Source organism: Brassica napus, chromosome A2, assembly GCF_020379485.1.
Source record: "Brassica napus cultivar Da-Ae chromosome A2, Da-Ae, whole genome shotgun sequence".
Lineage (NCBI taxonomy): Eukaryota > Viridiplantae > Streptophyta > Magnoliopsida > Brassicales > Brassicaceae > Brassica > Brassica napus.
Genome location: NC_063435.1, coordinates 28,724,312 through 28,743,000, shown reverse-complemented (window position 1 = coordinate 28,743,000; position 18,689 = coordinate 28,724,312). Strand labels below are relative to the sequence as shown.

Here is an 18,689-nt window from a genome sequence, read left to right as displayed (position 1 = left end):
ATTTACTAACTTGTTCATCTTGATTAACAAAACGAGAAACATTATAATTATTATTAGAATCTGGAAGGAAGCTAGAACACAAGAACAACATTTTAAATGGAAAAAGAGAACAAATAGCTAGCAAAGACGAGTACAGTAGCATTTCCGGTGGAGACCATGGCAACGACCACCGGAAAAGCGCTCGCCACGGCAGATATTGGCACAGTTATGGTTGGACAAACATATGCTCCTGAAGTGATGGCTCCTTGATTGGCACATCCTTCCCTCTATCCCAATAAACTCCTCTATAATATTACACATAAATTAATTAATACACATTAAAAATACAACATAAATGAATGGAGATAGATATAGGTCATGTAACAGGCACTTCGCATTTATATATGAAAAACATCTGGTTTTGGTTTGAGGTTAACTAGCAATATGGTTATGTATGGAGTAGTGTATATAGAAAGAACAAAAAGGAATGAAGCAAAAAGCTTACGAGATGAGAAGAGGACTAGAAACAAGAAGGCAGCGAAAACTTTGTTCTCCATTGAATAATTGTATATATGAAATGGTATAAACGTGTAAGTGATGAGTTGAGCAAAGACCTAGGTCTCCATCACTCCATATATATAGAGAGAGAGTTCCATATGTAGTGTGGTTTAGGGTTGTTTTTTTAACATATTGTAGTAAATGTTTCATTTTTAACCAATGAACACTAAGAGCATGATTAACCATAAATCCCATATGGGTTGCTTAATGAGTATTTAATTAGTTAATTGAACTTTGATTGGACATAAGCACTTTAGTTAAGATCTCATTAAGATGTGTCCTCCAATGAAGGGATCTTATTAAGGGGTGCTTAAGTTTTTTTTAAGATAAAATTTAAAGAAAACATAATTAAATATTACATTTTAAACATATAATATTAATTAAAAAAAAACAAGGATTAATAAAATAAACGAGCAAGATACATTCGGAACTCAGTTGTTGTCTTCATCATATCCAAATTTGGTCCACATATGTTCAACCAAATCATGTTTGAGTTGTTGATGCATTTGTTTATCACGAATCTTTGTTCGAACACCCATCATATTGGCGATATTTGTAGGCATATCCGTTGAAAAAGCGAGATCGACATGTGAAGTTCCGGTGTCTTTTCTTTGTTGGAACTCTGAAACATCAATTAGATTGTACCCATCTCGTTCGTCTTCGACGATCATATTATGGAGTATGATACATGCTCTCATAATCTTTCCGATTTTGACTTTATCCCAAAAAAGCGCTGGATTTTTAACAATGGCAAAGCGAGCTTTGCAATACTCCAAAAGCACGCTCGACATTTTTTCGTACAGCTTCTTGATGTTGAGCAAATAATCTCGCTTTCGGCCCTTGTGGTATTGGAATAGATTGGATAAAAGTTGCCCATTTTGGATAAATACCGTCGGTGAGATAGTACGCCATATGATACTCTCTTCCATTGACAGAGAAAGTGACTTGCGGAGCTTGACCATTTATTATTTCATCAAAAAGCGGTGAGCGATCAAGAACATTGATATCATTTAATGTACCTGGAGGTCCAAAAAACGAATGCCATATCCATAGATCATACGAAGCAACCGCCTCTAAAACGATCGTTGGTTTCCCCGAACCACGTGAATATTGACCTTTCCAAGCGGTGGGACAATTCTTCCACTCCCAATGCATACAATCGATGCTACCTATCATCCCCGGAAAGCCTCGACAGTCAGCAATATCAAGCAGGCGTTGAAGATCAGCTTGAGTTGGTCTTCTCAGGTATTCATCGCTGAATAAATATATTATTCCTTCCACAAAATGTTCGACACATGATCGAGTAGTAGTTTCACCGAGTCTGAGGTATTCGTCAACCGCATCAGCGGCTGTACCATATGCCAAGACACGAATGGCCGCTGTACATTTTTGAAGTGTAGAGAGACCAAGCCTTCCGAGACCATCTCGTTTTTGACGAAAGAATTCCACTTCATTGGAGAGACGATCAACAATTTTCATGAACAACGGTTTGTTCATTCTGAATCGTCGGCGGAATAAATTATCAGGGTATGTTGGAGTTTCACTGAAATAATCATTCCACAGACGAAGATTGCCCGCTTCACGGTTTCTTTCAATATAAGCACGTTTTTTTCTTCTTCTCCTTTCTTGTTGATCACCAGCATCATTGACAAGATTCTCGAACGTTTCATCAAAATATTGATCAAAATATTGATCAAATATTTCTTCTATATCCTCAGAATGATCATTAGATGACGATGCCATAATTTAGGTAAGATTGTTTTAAAATATGAGAAATATGACTTGACTAGACCAGACCTTAAACAACACAAACTAGTTAGACATCAACTCATCGATGAGCTTCTTTTTCAGAGCTTCCTCATACGCAGGTAGTTCCTTTCCTACTAATGACTGAAGTAGCTTCATCTTCGCCACCTTCTCTTTTGCCGCGATATCCTCCTTCCTGATGCTCCACAGACTTTGAAACTCAGTTAATTTCTTACCCTCTGGCATCGTCTTCTTACCAAAGCCCTTTGAGGCCTTAACACCCGGGGGACGAATGGTGGCCTGCTCTTCTTCACCAGTGGTTGTTTCAAATGCGTATGAGCTCGCTGATTGTGCACTCTCATCACCCTTCCTCTTTTTAATGCTTCCTGCGGTTTTAGCTGCTGACATTTCACACCATTTCTGGTCGTTCCGCAACTCCTTCCATGCATGCTCAAGAGTGAACTTCTTTTTGTGGTTGGTGTAGAAGATCTCATGCGCAAGCTTGAGAACATCGTTCTCATTTTGGCCACTACTCTTCTCTCTTGTTGCAGAGTCATAAGCCCCACAAAATTTGTTCACTTGGTCATTGATCTTCTGCCACCGGTTCTTACAATGCGATGCCTCTCTCGGTTCAGCTCCTGCAACCTTGGGACTAGCCGCAAAGTACGCAGCAACCCTTTTCCAGAACGCACCGGCTCTTTGCTCGTTGCCTACAACCGGGTCTTTGCTTGTGTTAAACCAAGCGCTAATGAGAGCAACATCATCTACAGGCGTCCAAGACCTCCTTTCTTTACGCTCTCCAGTAGTCTCTGCTGCCGTTGGTTGACTGCCAAAGAGAGGGACTTGGGAGGAAGAAACTTCACCAAAGACAGTCTCTTGCTGACTATTCAGAAGGTCTACAAAGTTTGAGACCGGTGGTATATATGAATTGGAATCCATATTTGAATGTCTCAAGAGAGAAAGAAAAGAAGTCGCTTTAGGTAGATGGAAGAGAAGAAAGTAATGAGAAGTTGAAGTAGAAGAAAGCTATGAGAAGTACAAGTAGAAGTTGATATTTTTTATAGAAGAGAAGAAGGAAAGAAGCATTGATCACGTTTGATAAACGAGTTCAACAGCCAACCATGTCGAGTAGACCCTTAACTAACATATTTATCTAACACATTAATCACACATCAACTCACACATTTATCTAAAACCCATATTTATTACTACAATGGCAATAAATCCATATAATCCAAACCACAAAAATAATCGGTTGAATCTTTTCATTTATCTAAAACATTGAAAGCACAATCAATTCAAACCACAGGCACAGAGGAGATCAACATCAAAAGCAGAATCAGTTCAATCAAAAAGCATAATGCCGCGTTAAATCTATTCAATTCAGACCCAAAGCCCAATCACTTCAATTCAAAAGCATAAACTCGGGTTCAATCTATTAAATTCAAACCAAAACCACAAGCAGTTCACACACACAAACCAATTCAACATCAATGCGAGACTAAAAACGTTTCTATCATTCCCTAAATTAATCTAAACTTATATACAGAAGGTGTGTCTTACCTTTATTGCCATTGTAGTCGAACCTTGATGTATCTTGATCCGTTATGACCATTGATGTCCTCTTCATCCGAACCATCTCAGCACAAAAAGAAAAAAGCCAAACCAAATAGGATCAGACGTGAGCCGTTATATAAAGCAAACGAATCAAGTAGAACTAAATAGAGACAGTGTAATAAGACCACAATCTAAGACATGCATCAGTTCACAGATTAAGACAGTCTAAGACCACAATCTTATATATGCATCAATTGAAAGATTAAGACATGAACATATAATAACTCTGGTTTACCGTGGAGAGAGAGATTGAGCCACCGAGGGAGACGCTGGGAGTCGCCGAGGAGAGATGAAGAAAGAGAGGCGGTGTGGTGAAGGAAAGCTGGAGAGATGCGTCTTCGGCGCTCAAAGACGACACGATCGGCGACACCACTGACAGAGACGAGCTTTCCACCGACACAGATGCCGACGACTCCAACCGATCGGTGAGAAAACGGGAAACACCGGCGGAATCGACGAGGAGAGGTGGAGAGACGCGGTTTCGTAGAAGAGAAGGAGAGAGAGAAGCAGATGCGTTTTGTGCGAGAGAGAGAGAGAGAGAGAGAGAGAGAGATTTAACCAATGCCCCATACGTGTCCATTTAGCACCGCTGCTTCTGCTTCCTCTTTAAGCGCCGTATTTTTAAATTTAACTATTTTTTATTTTATTTTAAATCATTAATTACCTAAGCATTGGGCTTAAGCACCCTGGTTAAAGATGGTCTAAGCATAGAGTGTCTAGCATTGGTTTATTATTTTATTGGTTCAGTGCTATGATCAAGGATATGAGGACAAACTAGCTTGGCATTGGTCGGCACATTACAATAAGCAGCGGCAACAACTAGCAGGAGTAACAGTTAATTAATCCCTAAATTAGTAAAAATTCAGTTTCCTTATTGGGAAGTGGTGAAAGAGGGGTCAGTCACGTGCATACTTGTGCACCCGTGGTATGTCTCCAGTCTCCACATGAGGGTATCTCCAATGCAACACTAAAATTTACTCTATATTTCACTCTAAAATAGAGTAACTCTATTATAGAGTTGAATTTGCTCCAATGGTTCACTTTATAATAGAGTTACTCTATAATAGAGTGGAATATAGAGTAATCTTGTTTTTTTACTCCAAATATAGAGTGAAAAAATAAGATTACTCTATATTTCACTCTATTATAGAGTAACTCTATTATAGAGTGAACCATTGGAGCAAATCCAACTCTATAATAGAGTTACTCTATAATAGAGTGGAATATAGAGTAAATTTTAGTGTAGCATTGTAGATGGTCTGACATGAGGAGTGAAAACGCACAGTTTACCACACACACCAAATCTTGATACTCACGTGACTAGGATTACTTTTATTTTTTGTAACTTAAACTAAGATTATTTTATGATTAAATATTTAAATACATGAAAAATTCTCCTACGATAGTCTTTTTTATTTTATCTTCATCTTAACAAAGAAAATGATCAAAATAAAATTTTATTCTAAAATTAATTAATTTAGGCATAGAGTTAAAGGATAAAATTTTAAATTTTAAAAAATAAATATTAAAATTTCAAAATAAAAAAAAAGTTTATTTTGATCATTTTTTATTTAAAGATTATTTTGCGACAAAAAAACTAAAAATGACTATTTGGAAAAAATTACCTTAAATACATAGATTAAAAATATTCAACTTTTTACATTTTCTAAATAAAAACATAATTAACTATTCATTTAATCACACTTTAACCAATAATAAAATAGATTATATAATATCATTAGTTATATAATATAAATTATTAATCAATTTTATATTGAAAATTTAAAACATTATCTCATCTGAAACAAATGTTTTTTTTCTAAAACGTTAAATAATAAAATAGGGAGGAATTTTATAAGACCAAAAAATGTATGGTTTAAGCTGAGATGAGATGGAACGTTATAAAAGACCCATGTGAAATTATACATTCAAGAAACTGAATAGCATTTTCCACATTCAGCTTCATTACACAAACAGGAACAGCACACCACTCTAAATAGCATATAGCTCATGCTTCAACAAAGTGAAAGCAAACAAGTACCTTTACTCGTATACATAATCATATTTCATCTCATGTGCTATATTTTAATTTCACAACACTAGAGGACACAGCAACATCCACACACAACACAAACCTTTTCTGTAAATTAACAGAATCTAGAAGGACCAAGACTAAAAGAATACATATATTTATGATGTGACAGAGCTTTTGGGGTGTTTCAGTCACTGAAGTCCACACTTCCACTGCGTGAGCTGCTACCATCTTGGCTATGCAAAGAAAGGCCTCTCATATGACCTGGCAAACCTGAGGCGGCACCATCAACTTTCTTCTCCTTGAAGAACTTTTGCCTCTCAACGTGTTTAGCAGGTGGCGGTGGAATCACAACAGGCGAGGAGGAGGAGGACTGCGAATGGCTATCACCATCTCCTGATGACTCCTCTGATGGTAAAGGACGAATGAGTGGACGGTTGAGTCTCTCACTATGGATTGCTGATCCAAGCAACACTTGTGGAGGAGGTGATGCCTCTTCTTCTTCATCTTCAGGCATTGCTCTAGCTTTCCCTTTTCTCAATCTGCAAGCACACACATTCACATGAATAAACATCTTCAGATTCCAACAATAATAAGGGGACAGACCTTCTGAATAACTGTTCAGGCTCCTCTTCTTCATCATCATCTTCAATGGAGATAGAGCTGCTTGGTTTCTGGTGACCGTTTGAGGTAGAATGGTAACCATTAGATGTAGTAGACCTGCCTGGCACTGTGATTCTACCAGAGAGTAAATCTTCATGTTTGTTAAGAATCCTCTGAAGCTGCTCGTTCAATTCTATTGCTTGAGAAACTGCTCTTTCATCCCTGCATCAACAAAGCCTATCTACTTTGAGAAGAAAATAAAATGATTTTAACATGAACATCTAATCCAAGAGAGATGGAAACTTGCCTTGATGTCATGACGAGGTGCATTACACGCTCCTTCTGGAACGCGCATTGCTCCACAAGATCAAGAGTAAACTCATCTCTTGCTCCCTTAATGGTCAAAAGCAGATGAAAAAGAGTGGAGTTAACAATACAAAGTCATGGGGTTATATAGGCCTCGGCATTTCAGGTATCGGTTTGGTTTTTTTTTCGGTTTTTGTTTTTTTCGGTTCTAGACATATAGGATCCGTTCGGATGTTTAGAAAATTCGGTTTGGTTATTTCGGTTTGGGTAACAAAGTTGGTAACCGAGATCATTTCAGATCCAATTTGGTTATGGTTTATAAGTTAATTCTGGTTAAATTCGAGTTTTTTCAGATTAAATATCAGATTTTTTGGGTTTCCGGATAAAAATCTGGATAGTTTGAAGTATTTTAGAGAAAAAGTATTCGGGTAATTCGGTTTATAAATAATAGTTTTAAATTATTTGATGATTTCAAAACTAAATATAGTTAATATTAGTAAGTATATAAACTATATTGTAGAAATTTGGGTACCAGTTCGGTTATATGATATACCTCAGGATTTTGAGAATCAACAGCATCAAGCACTTCCTTCAAAACTTCTAATGCAGCACCAGCCTTTTGCAAAATGCTACAATCAAAAGAAATATATAACAACAGATTAATCTCTCTTAAAAATCTAGCAAACATTTAGCAGTTAGGTGCCTGACATGTGGAGAAGAAGGAAGATTACCTAGAAGAAGAGGAGGTAGTTTGAGATTCTCGCTGCTGAGCAGGAGCAGGAGGAGCAGCAGTCCTCTCTTTTCTAGCGGATGCAAGTTGTTCATTGAGCGTACTTCTTGGAACCGTTTGTGCAGTGACCACAACTTGTGGTGTGGAACTAGACCTCTGAGGAAACTTAACTCCTGCGTTCTGGAGGTAACAAGAAGAGAAAAGCTTAGTGTTATGATAAGATTCAGGGAGCTAGAATGTTTTCAAAACTCACCACTAAAACATAGTATGCTGAATAGTACTGAGGGTATCTTCCTGAAGCGCCACCAAGAGAGGTTTGAGTTGCGTCAAGAAGGAGAAATATCCTTTCTCTTACAGGCAAATCCGTCTAAAGAATAAGCAAACTAAAATAAGTAGCTTAACTCTCAAATTAAGTTACATCTAGAAAGAGAGATGAAGGATATACTTTTTTCTTTACAATCTTCACAAGTGTAGGGAGGACACCTGTGTCTATAACCAGCTTATGAATAGTCTCTCCAATGTTGTTCATCAACATCTCCAGTAACTGCAAGAACAAAGAATACTTCTAAAGCATGATCCTTTGGTATAAAAAGATAGATAGATTTAGAGACCAGGAGCTTTACCTGGACAGCATATAATTGAGTATTTGGGTTCTTGCTCCCCAAGCGTTTTTTGATAGCCTTGACAACATCTTTTGCTTGCCTGTTTTATCATAAGAGAAAACTCATTAACAGATGAAAAATGTGTCCATCATATTATAAATCCTTAGGTAATTAAACATTATACAAACAGTTATTGATATTAGAAGATGTTTATGGCTCCTCATTATACCTTTCATCTCGAGCAGCTAGTTCACAGATCTCAATGTTTTTGGTCCAATCCATTTCAGCAAGCTTGTCACTTGTTGCAGAACTTACAAGCTCCGCAGCCATTTTTGGTTATATCTGTTTTAAGCCCAAAATAATTTAAGCAATTAAAAGAAGAGATATTTGGTTCATGCTAAAAAAATGAAGCAACCAAAAAGAAATGTGTAAGGTGGATCAGGACCATAAAGGTTCACTCAAGAGAACCTACATTAGACTGTTAGATTGGTTCTGCTTCGAATGTGCAGTAGCTGCTAGTCTGCAATGAATAAGATCATGTCAGATAGGAGAAAGTAAATCAAACGGTTACTATGCAAAGTCTAGACAACGCTTAGAGTCTTCCCCCACCACTCTCGTCTACTTCAATTAAAAAAAAAAAAAGTCTTCAATTACAATTCCTCAAAAGCATGAAACGTTTCAGACACGAGACAATCTGAGAATCAGAAACACCAAGTCACCAACACATGCCCTAAAATCAAGGAAGCAGACACGAACCCGATCACGAAGAAACATAATAAGACAAAAAAGATAGATTGATCACAAGCTGACACAAAAATAGATCTCAGACAAACAACAATCAAGTAACTTCATTGGATAACGATAGAGTGAAAAAAAAAACCTTACTTTCGATAACGGAGAGGGTAAGAAGAAAGAGCCGATAAACCCTAGTCACCTTGAGCATTTCACAGAGACTTTAAAAAGAATAAAGACGAAGCCTTTTGCGCGTTGTCTTCACAGAATTAAATCAGAATAAAAGATTTAATTCCTTAATTAAAATCCTTAAAGACAGACAGTAATCTCTCTGTATATTACTACTGATGATGGTTTCCTTTTCTAATTAGGTGATTATTTTTTAATTTAAATAAAATAAAATAAAAATCAAAGGCTGAAGCCGACAGAGCACCGCCACGAGGGAATTGTCTGAAAGCGAGAGAAAAGGCTTTTTCTCCGTCTTGGTAAAGTCTTGTTGGCGCCGGAGGAAGAGAGATTATATTAAAGTCACATGCTTGTGAGCTTTAAACCACCAACTGACAGCTTGGTTGACCGCCACGTGTCGTACGCTTTTAGTTACGTCACTAGGGGAAAGCGTTTTATAAAACACCTCTTGATGTTATTTGTATTACGATGAAACGACATTCGCTTTAAGAAGGGAAACAAAACAATGCACAAAAGCCCAAAGAAAGCTCACAAAAGCTTGGGCTAGGACTCAGAAAAACTTGCTTCAGACTTTCGCGCGAACCAAACCAAACCAAGTAAACCGCAAAATAAAAACAGTTGGACCAAGTGGCCTTATTACAAACATACTTTTCCAATTATCATAAGAGTTGGATCATGCTCCTCAGAGAGATCTCGCACGAGAACCACGTTAACGTCCACATCTTTGCTTTGGCAGCTTCTTAACAGATTATATGCAAGTTGAAAGACTTTAGAGTTTTACTGAATCATATACAACTTACTTAACGTTACAATGACAAGAATAGAGCCAATATAAAGGCTCAAGAAAGATCTAGGTCGTTAGACTACCAGCTGTAAAGCTACCAGGAAATTAGCCAGCACAACACGTTAACAGCGGAGCAAATGTATTGTGGATAAGGAGCGACTCCGTACTCAGCTCCTCTGCTACAGGAGACGACAAAGGTTGTTGTTTGTGTGAAGTCGACCGTTGATGAAGATATGATTTATCACTTGTGTTGGGCTGGGCCTTTACTTGCTGATGTCCACTAACATCCCCCCTCAAACTTTGCGTGTGAAGAACTTCAACGCCAAGTTTGCTCCGCAGATCAACAAATGCTTTCCGCGGCAAAGGCTTTGTAAAGATATCAGCCACTTGCTTCTCAGCTGGAATATGTCTCGTCTTTATCAACCCCAGAGCAACCTGTTCTCTAATGTAATGCCAGTCTCTATCAAAATGTTTTGATTTCTTGTGAAGAGCTGGATTAGTTGTGAGATAAACCGCAGATAGATTATCACACAACATCAGTGTAGCTTTTTCCTGAGGAATGTGCAGATCACGCAACAGCTGAGAGATCCAAGTTACTTCCTGAGCTGTCTCTGCCAAGGCTCTATACTCTGCCTCCGTTGATGATCGTGACACAGTATCTTGTCTCTTAGCTGACCAAGATACCAAATTAGACCCAAGAATCGTGCAGAACCCGGTGGTAGATCTCTTGGTTTCTTCACAGCCTCCCCAGTCACTGTCACAATATGCCATGAGAGACAGATCTTCATTCTTCTTGATGTGTAATCCATACTCCATTGAGCCCTTTAGATACCGAAGTATACGCTTTAACAGCGCAAAGTCTGTCATTGTAGGAGCATGCATCCTCTGACATACCAAGTTAACAGCATACTGAATATCAGGACGCGTAATGGTTAGATACTGAAGCTTTCCAGCTAGGCTCCGGAAGTAGGTTGGTTCTGAGAAGAGACTTGTGTCTTGTGCTTCAATGCGTTGAGGCAGTGGAGTGGGCATCGGATTACAGTCTGTCATAGCTGCTGCGTGTAATATCTCCTTTATATACGACCGTTGATGCAGCATGAGACCTTCTTGAGTTGTTTCCATTTCAATACCCAAAAAGTAAGACGGCCTGCCCATGTCTTTCATGGAAAATCGCTTAGATAAAGACTCCACTAGCTCTTGCAGCAAACTCTCTGTGCTTCCGGTTAAGAGAATGTCATCTACATACAATAACAGTACCATGAACTTGTTGTTTCTGTTGTACGTAAACAGAGAGGGATCGGACATACTGCATACAAAGCCAAAGTCGATCAAGTAGTTACTAAACGTATCAAACCACGCCCTTGGCGCCTGCTTGAGGCCATACAGTGCTTTGGTGAGTTTACACACATAGTGTGGTTTCTCCGGATCTATGAAGCCAGCAGGTTGATGCATAAACACCGGCTCTTGCAACTTGCCGTGAAGAAAAGCACTAGAAACATCTAACTGCTTGATTGACCACCCTTTGGCTGTAGCTATATTCAACATCAGTCTTATGGTAGCTGTCCTGACTACCGGACTGAATGTTTCTAAATAGTCCAAACCTTCTTCCTGAGCACACCCCTTAGCCACCAACCTCGATCTCAGCTTCTTTATTGTACCATCAGGATTCAATTTCACCGTATGAACCCATCTGTTACTTAGTATGTTCATATCTTCAGTCGGTGGAACCAAAGACCAAGTGTTCAGCATATGAATTATGCGCATTTCCTGAGATACAGCATCATTCCACCCTGGGTGCTTCATTGCCTCTGCTATGTTCTTCGGTATTGTGACAGAATACTTAGGTGCCAGCAGAGCATACTTAGTATTTGGTTTATGAATCCCAGCTTTAGCTCTAGTCTGCATTGGATGAGCATTCATTACTGGCTCTGGCGCATTTGGTACTTCTAGTGGCTCTTGCTCTCCATCATTGTTGCCTTCTTGATTATTATCAACTGGATCATTCACCAGAGGAGCCGTCTGAATCTGTGGTGCTGGAAACACCTGCGACATTGTTGGCACATTCTCTTCTACCACCGCTGGGCTTGTCACCTTCTGCCATGCCTTTAGAAGGGACGTATCATACAGAGGAACCAGATGCTTATATTGATCTTTAAAAGGATATAGCTCTTCGTCAAAGATAGCATGTCTTGTGATGTACACTTTCCCGGTTGGTGGAAAGAGACATCTATATCCCTTATGCATACTACTATACCCCACAAACACACACTGCAGAGATTTAGGATCAAACTTGTGGTTTTGTTGGTCGCGAAGGCAGGGGTAACATGCTGAACCAAACGCTCGCAGTGCTCTATAACTTGGTTTAACTTTGAATAATGCTTCAAAGGGACTTTTATTGTCTAGCGCCTGGGAGGGAAGAATGTTACTTATGTAACTTGCTGTTGCAAACGCTTCAACCCATAGATGTAAAGGTAAATGACTCTGAAACATCATGGAGAGTCCCAACTCTGTGAAGTGACGATGTCTTCTCTCAGCTAGACCATTTTGCTCAGGCGTGTGTGGGCAAGACAGACGATGTATAATTCCATTATCCTGCAACAGTTGCTTCATCTGATTATTCACAAACTCTCCACCACCATCTGATTGAAACACTTTTATTTTGGTATCAAATTGAGTCTCCACCAACTTCTTAAACGCCACAAATACTTGAAAGAAGTCTGATTTATTTCTCAACGGATACAGCCAAGAGAAGCGAGTACAATCATCCACTAACACAGCATAATAACGAAACCCTTGGCTAGATAAAACAGGAGAAGGACCCCATAAGTCACAGTGGATCCTTTCCAACGGTTGAGAAACATGAGATTGAGACTGAAAAAAACTGTAATTTATGACTTTTCCCCATCTGGCAAGGCTGACAAATGAGGCTTGTTCTGCTCTTATTGATGCTTATCTCCTTGCTGCTCTGAAGTTGTTGAAGAACTCTGAAGTTTGCATAGCCTAGTCTGAGATGCCAGAGATCTTCAGAAGCTGCAACCTGACGATCTGAGAAGTAAGCTGCAAACCCTTCATTCTTCAACACATACAATCCTTTATTTCGGTTTCCCTTTGCCACCACTTTCTCCTTGAGGAGATCAATCAGATATACATAGTTAGCATCAAAGAAAACTCCACATGGATACTCTTCACAAAGTTTGGATACTGACAGTAGAGACTTCTGAATAGTAGGACATACCAGAACTTCATTTAAAGTTATGTTACCTGAGGCAGAGGATAAGGTGGTTGAGCCAACATGAGTTATGGGCAGATAAGCTCCATCTCCGACCATAACCGCATCTGTTCCTTCATACGGATGAGCTTCCTGCAGATTTGCAGAGGATGACGTGATGTGAGCAGTTGCCCCCGAATCAGGGTACCAGTCCCTGTCTTCTGAGACACGGAGAGAGTTGAAAGCAGCAGGAACAGATTGGTAGTTGTTGTCAAAGCGGTTATAGCACTTCAACGCCGTGTGACCCATTCTACCACAAATCTGACATGTAGGTCTATCTCCCTGCGTGTTGTTTCCACCAGACTGATGTTGCGGGAAGCCTCTACCACGACTTGAGTAACCTCCACGCCCTCTGTACTGTCCAGACCTGCCTCTTCCTCGGTAGTTAGGATTATACCCAGGAGCCATATTCTGAGACGCAAACGCCATGTGAGTGTTGACTGCTGGAGTATCCTCATACGATTTCAACTTCAAATCAAACCCCTGAACTTCAGACACCACATCATTGAACGTTGGAACAGGGAACTTCGTCAATGAACTCTGAATCACCGTAGTAATCGGATCAAACTCACGTCCAATACCATTGAGAAACCCAAAGATCTTCATTGATTCATCTACCGGTTTCCCAATGGCACTCAGAGCATCACAAACTGTCTTGAACTCTCGACAATACACAGCCACCGTCTTGTCTTTCTTCGTCAAGAGCTGAAGGCTCCTTCGCAATGAAAACTCTCGAGAGACTGAACTCTTGTTAAAGTTATCAGCCAACGAGATCCACACCTCGCGAGACGTAGACAATGTGTGAACGGACCCCAGAACTTCTTCAGACAACGTACCGAACAACCAAGATCTGATCAACTGATCAGTACAGAACCAAGCTTCAAACAACGGGTTGGGCTCTTCGACGTTTTCCATGTCGTGAAGCACCACGCGAGTCGCCGGAGGGGACACCACCGCACCATTGACGAACCCCAACAACTTCTGACTCGACAAGAGAGACTCGAACTGAGTTTTCCACAGCAGGTAGTTACTGTCATTGAGCTTGAGAGTGACACAGCTCAAGACATGAACTTTACTGGGAAAGGGATAAGGATTCACTGGATCTGCCATACCTGTTAAGGTTAAATGGCTCTGATACCATATGCAAGTTGAAAGACTTTAGAGTTTTACTGAATCATATACAACTTGCTTAACGTTACAATGACAAGGATAGAGCCAATATAAAGGCTCAAGAAAGATCTAGATCGTTAGACTACCAGCTGTAAAGCTACCAGGAAATTAGCCAGCACAACACGTTAACAGCGGAGCAAATGTATTGTGGATAAGGAGCGACTCCGTACTCAGCTCCTCTGCTACAGGAGACGACAAAGGTTGTTGTTTGTGTGAAGTCGACCGTTGATGAAGATATGATTTATCACTTGTGTTGGGCTGGGCCTTTACTTGCTGATGTCCACTAACAGATTAAACTATCTACATAGTAACTGGATTGTACCCAGAGATTTAAAACCGTCGAATATTTTAATTATGGGATTGTTAAGATAGCTGATTTAACCAAGTGGTCTTGGACTAGTGGTAAATGGCTCATAGTTGTGAGTACCATCATGGGTTTGGTTTTTCTTGGTCACCTGAAGCGTCTTAAGTGGTAAGAAAACATGGATCTTGCGGGTCTCGTGATGATTAGTCTTTGGGCTTAGAAAGCTTTTGGAATCACACCACAGTTATAAAAAAAAGATAGCTGATTTTGGGCTTGCAATGATATACCAAGCACCGTTGAAACTAGCCCTGCGATTTTGGTTTTCCAAAACCAAACCGTCGGTTTTTGGTTTACGGAAATTTTGAAAACCAATTCCGAAATTGACCGAATTAAATTTCAGTTTGGTTCGGTTAGCGGTTTTTTAGTTTTCACTTTATTTCTTAAAATAATCGATTTTCTTTTTTGTTTTCGGTTAATTTTGGTATCGTTTTCTCAAAAAAATAGGATATTTTCGGTCAAACTCGGTTATTTCGGTTAAATTTGATTATTTTTGTTTTTTCTGTTACTTTCGGTTCGGTTTTTTGGTTATTTTGGCTATTTCGATTCTTTTAAAAAAATTGAAAATCAAAAACCAAACTGAAAACCGAATTATTTTTCAAATTCCTAACAAACTAAACCGGCATGAGATGGGGGAATTCTTTTAAAAAAATTGAAAATCAAAAACCAAACTGAAAACCGAATTATTTTTCAAATTCCTAACAAACTAAACCGGCATGAGATGGGGGAGTAGATCGATGCCAAGACCAATGGTTGGGCATAACATGCAGAGGATGCAACCTCAAGGCATGATGGCTTATAATTTTCCAGCTCGGGCTGGGATGAACCCAAGTGCAGTGCCTTCTAAACCAACATATTAGCCCTAGACAAAACAAAAAATATGGACCTTTTATAAATATTTTTTTATATTTTTTTTCATTACATTTCTTTTAACTTAGAACTAAAAAAAGCTCTATGACCTGAAACAAATAAAATAAAAATATAGACCTTTTTATAAATTAGGTTACTTAATTATGGACTCTTTTGCTAATTAACAGAGTAAAAAGACCTTAAAAAGAACACAAAAATTTTGTGGACCTATGGCAAATGTCTATGTTGTCGTAGCCAAGAGCCCAAGTGTTCCTCTGCCGCAGAAACGCGGGATGGCTCAACCGCACCAGCAGAAAGAGGAAAGATCCTGGAATGGGTATGCCTGGTTAAGCACCTCCTAACAAGACCAGACGTCTGTAAGGTAAAGTCGATATCATCAGTTTCATTTTTTCGTAGCATTGGAATTTGTAATGAGCTTTGGCAGCGTTGTGATTTGCTTTAAAGTAGACTAGATTGTAATTCAGCATATGGTTTCTTGCTATTCATATGGATGGATTCTCTAATATTGTAAAAACATTCTCTCAAGTTTTTGTCTTAGTGAGAGCCAACCTAAGTTAATGGTTTTACGTTTTAAAGGTCTTTGTTACTTCGAAAGTTCTAAGTGGCTAACATTGAAATGTGAAGTAAACAATATCGGAATTGACCAAATGTATATCTAACTATGGACTATTTCAACAAACAGGTTTTAGAACTATATAGCTAGGTTTCTTTTTGCAATTTTTTGTATATCTTTTTTATCACACGGAAAATGTGTATATCATAAAAATAGCTAAACAATTGGTGATTTTGAATCTTTGATGTAATTTCTGTTTATGTAATCTTTATTTATTTAGTAGTAGTGTTTTTCAGTGATATACTGATATTCAAGACTAGCACATTGTGTAGTGTAATACTACTTTACTTTGTGGTTGCACGAGATTCACGCTCTTGGTAATATAAGACCATGATTATCCAGGTTTCTTAAGGGGGTTTTTAAAGTAAATGAGTCATTTAATTAAATGAAAACTAAATTAATTTCAGATAACCGATCCTTAAGAAAGGATTTTGGTGACCGATCCTAAGTATGGTTTTATACCACGTGTCAGCCAAGCAAAATATGTCTTTTATTTATTTTTATTTTTTTTTCCTTTCCTCTCTTCTTCTCCGCCGGAGACGAGACGCAGCTCTTCCACTTCCAAGCGTCTATGTTCTTCTTCCTCATCCTCTGAACCGTCTTCTTCGTCTCGAAGCCCCACCAAGCAATCTAAGGTCAAGATCGATGCCGCTATTGAATCTGTACGTTAAATCCGATTGAGAATCAAGGACCGGTTTCAGATTCAGGATCAGAATCTGGAGAGCTGGAGCTTGGATCCTCTGATCCGTAAAAGCCTGTTGCAACCACTATGTATAAATTGCTATATCCTCTATGTTAAGTGACCAAAGTTCAATCACTTGATGCAGAGAGAATGTGATCAGAGTCCAAACGAGGTTAGCTTTTTCATTGACAAGAGTAAGGTTCAAGAAGTGAAAAAGGACAAGCCCTTGCTTATCTCCTGAAGAAGCTCAACACTGAAGGGAAGCTTCCTCTTAATGAAAAGTAGGTTTGTATTGTATCAGTTTATTGATATGCTTTGATTTGCTTCCGCTGGTGAACTTTGTCTCTATCATGGATCATCTAACTACATGGAGAAAGAGTTCCCTTTACAGGAATACTAAGTGATAAAGCTCAAAAAAATCCAGGTTTAGTCTCTAAAATCTTTGTTCTGACCATATCAGTAATTTTGAGAATCATTAATCCTCATTGCCATGTGCTTGATTTTTTGTAGACCTTTTCAATTGGAATAGACTTAAGCTTCGTTACTGTGATGGTGCTTCTTTCAGGGGAGATGGTCAGAATGAGGTTAGAATCATTACACTATTGAGTTATTCATGTGTTATTTCGTTATTTCTCTGTAACTCCAAGTCTTTGTAAAAGCTATTCATGTGATTAACTGGTTTTGTTTCTGTTAATACACAGAACTGATGTGTCTGGTGGACGAACAATCAGGAACTTATACAATGGTATAGTAGAGTTTCAGAGTGTGAAAACAACCTGCCTCGTCTGTGCACAAACCATCTTGATCCAACTTCGGTAGTACATTCTCTCTTTCTGATGATTGTTGCAAAATGAATCCAAGTCTTGTAGTAGTTTATGAAACTCCCTTTTTGTTCTTTGCAGTGTTTCTTCCCAGAGAATCTGATCAGTCAGATGAAAACTCAACTTTTCATTGTCAACGCTGCATATGATACATGGCAGGTAAGCAGCATTACAATTGCTTAGGTATTGGTCCTTTGATGGTTATGCTCACATTACAAGTTTTGTTATAATCAGATATAAAGCAGCATAGCTCCAACATCAGCACATCCTAGTGGGTTTTGGCATGACTTTATGGTCTTAGGTTTAAGTTTTTTTTTCTGGTTTTAGTTTTGTAAACCAATTTTAATTTATAAATAAAATTAATTTTAAATTTTAATAAAACAATCTTTAATTTTTTTTTAAGAACCTTTAATTAAGAAACTTCCAATGGAGTATAAAAACTAAGTGTTTCTTAACTAAAGTTCTTAACTAACTTTTATTATTAAACAAATCATTAAGAAACCCAAATGGGGTTATAGGGTTAATGATGCTCTAACTTCCAGAAAACTGTGCTCCCACACAATATTCAATACATGCAATAAACAAAAATTCATACTACTTGTTTTTCTTTATTGTACTTCTTTTATTATATAGTTTTTGGGATATTTTATTTCACCCTTCCATACACGCAATCATTAAAGGAATCTAATAAACTTTATGATTATTGGAGACGAAAATGTTATAATATTTAGGAAAATAACCAATCATTTAGAAAAATGCTGTAAAGTGAAAAACAAAAAGAAATATGGTCATGTGACAATAATTACATTCAAATGCAACTCTTACTTATATAAACCCATACCATTGTAATCTGTGTTTTGGGGCAGAGGAATGCTTTAGAATAGACTAGATTGTAATGCACCATGTGGTTTCTTTGCTATTCATATGTATGGATTATGTAGTTTTGTAAAAACATCGTCTCAAATTTTTGTCTTAATGATAACAAGTTTAAGTTAAATGGTTTTACCTTTTTTTTTTAAGGTATTTGTT

The 18,689-nt window shown here is 38.3% G+C and overlaps 3 protein-coding genes and 1 long non-coding RNA gene across 7 annotated transcripts; 1 reads left to right on the top strand and 3 right to left on the bottom strand.

The window, feature by feature from the left end:
- Window positions 1–27: 27 nt before the first annotated feature.
- Window positions 28–600, bottom strand: LOC111209536 (defensin-like protein 6). The gene is made up of 2 exons (XM_022709491.1): window positions 485–600; window positions 28–284 (listed from the first exon to the last, which is right to left on the bottom strand). Exons 1-2 carry the CDS (start codon window positions 534–536, stop codon window positions 118–120), a joined length of 219 nt encoding a protein of 72 aa, XP_022565212.1. The 5' UTR covers window positions 537–600; the 3' UTR covers window positions 28–117.
- A 1,749-nt stretch (window positions 601–2,349) lies between these two features.
- On the bottom strand, window positions 2,350–3,222 carry LOC106415473 (glutathione S-transferase T3-like). Its single transcript, XM_013856200.2, has one exon. The coding sequence runs from the start codon at window positions 3,220–3,222 to the stop codon at window positions 2,350–2,352; it is 873 nt and encodes a 290-aa protein (XP_013711654.1).
- A 2,572-nt stretch (window positions 3,223–5,794) lies between these two features.
- On the bottom strand, window positions 5,795–9,243 carry LOC111209333 (TOM1-like protein 5). 3 transcript variants are annotated; one of them, XM_048759226.1, is made up of 11 exons: window positions 9,059–9,243; window positions 8,619–8,693; window positions 8,403–8,515; window positions 8,195–8,273; window positions 8,017–8,115; window positions 7,825–7,938; window positions 7,573–7,751; window positions 7,395–7,470; window positions 6,843–6,928; window positions 6,539–6,757; window positions 5,795–6,474 (listed from the first exon to the last, which is right to left on the bottom strand). In XM_048759226.1, exons 3-11 carry the CDS (start codon window positions 8,501–8,503, stop codon window positions 6,120–6,122), a joined length of 1,308 nt encoding a protein of 435 aa, XP_048615183.1. In that variant the 5' UTR covers window positions 8,504–8,515; window positions 8,619–8,693; window positions 9,059–9,243; the 3' UTR covers window positions 5,795–6,119. The 3 variants fall into 3 exon arrangements, with proteins under 3 accessions (XP_048615183.1, XP_048615182.1, XP_048615187.1); XM_048759225.1 differs by having other exon boundaries at window positions 8,646–8,693; window positions 9,059–9,239; XM_048759230.1 differs by lacking the exon at window positions 8,619–8,693 and having other exon boundaries at window positions 9,059–9,241.
- Window positions 9,244–16,627: 7,384 nt separating this feature from the next.
- Window positions 16,628–18,036, top strand: LOC106405245. Of its 2 annotated transcripts, XR_007323840.1 has the most exons (7): window positions 16,628–16,904; window positions 16,985–17,120; window positions 17,231–17,263; window positions 17,350–17,423; window positions 17,541–17,654; window positions 17,742–17,819; window positions 17,895–18,036. It is a non-coding gene; the product is annotated as an uncharacterized LOC106405245 (long non-coding RNA). The 2 variants fall into 2 exon arrangements; XR_007323839.1 differs by having other exon boundaries at window positions 16,636–17,263.
- The last annotated feature ends 653 nt before the right edge of the window (window positions 18,037–18,689 follow it).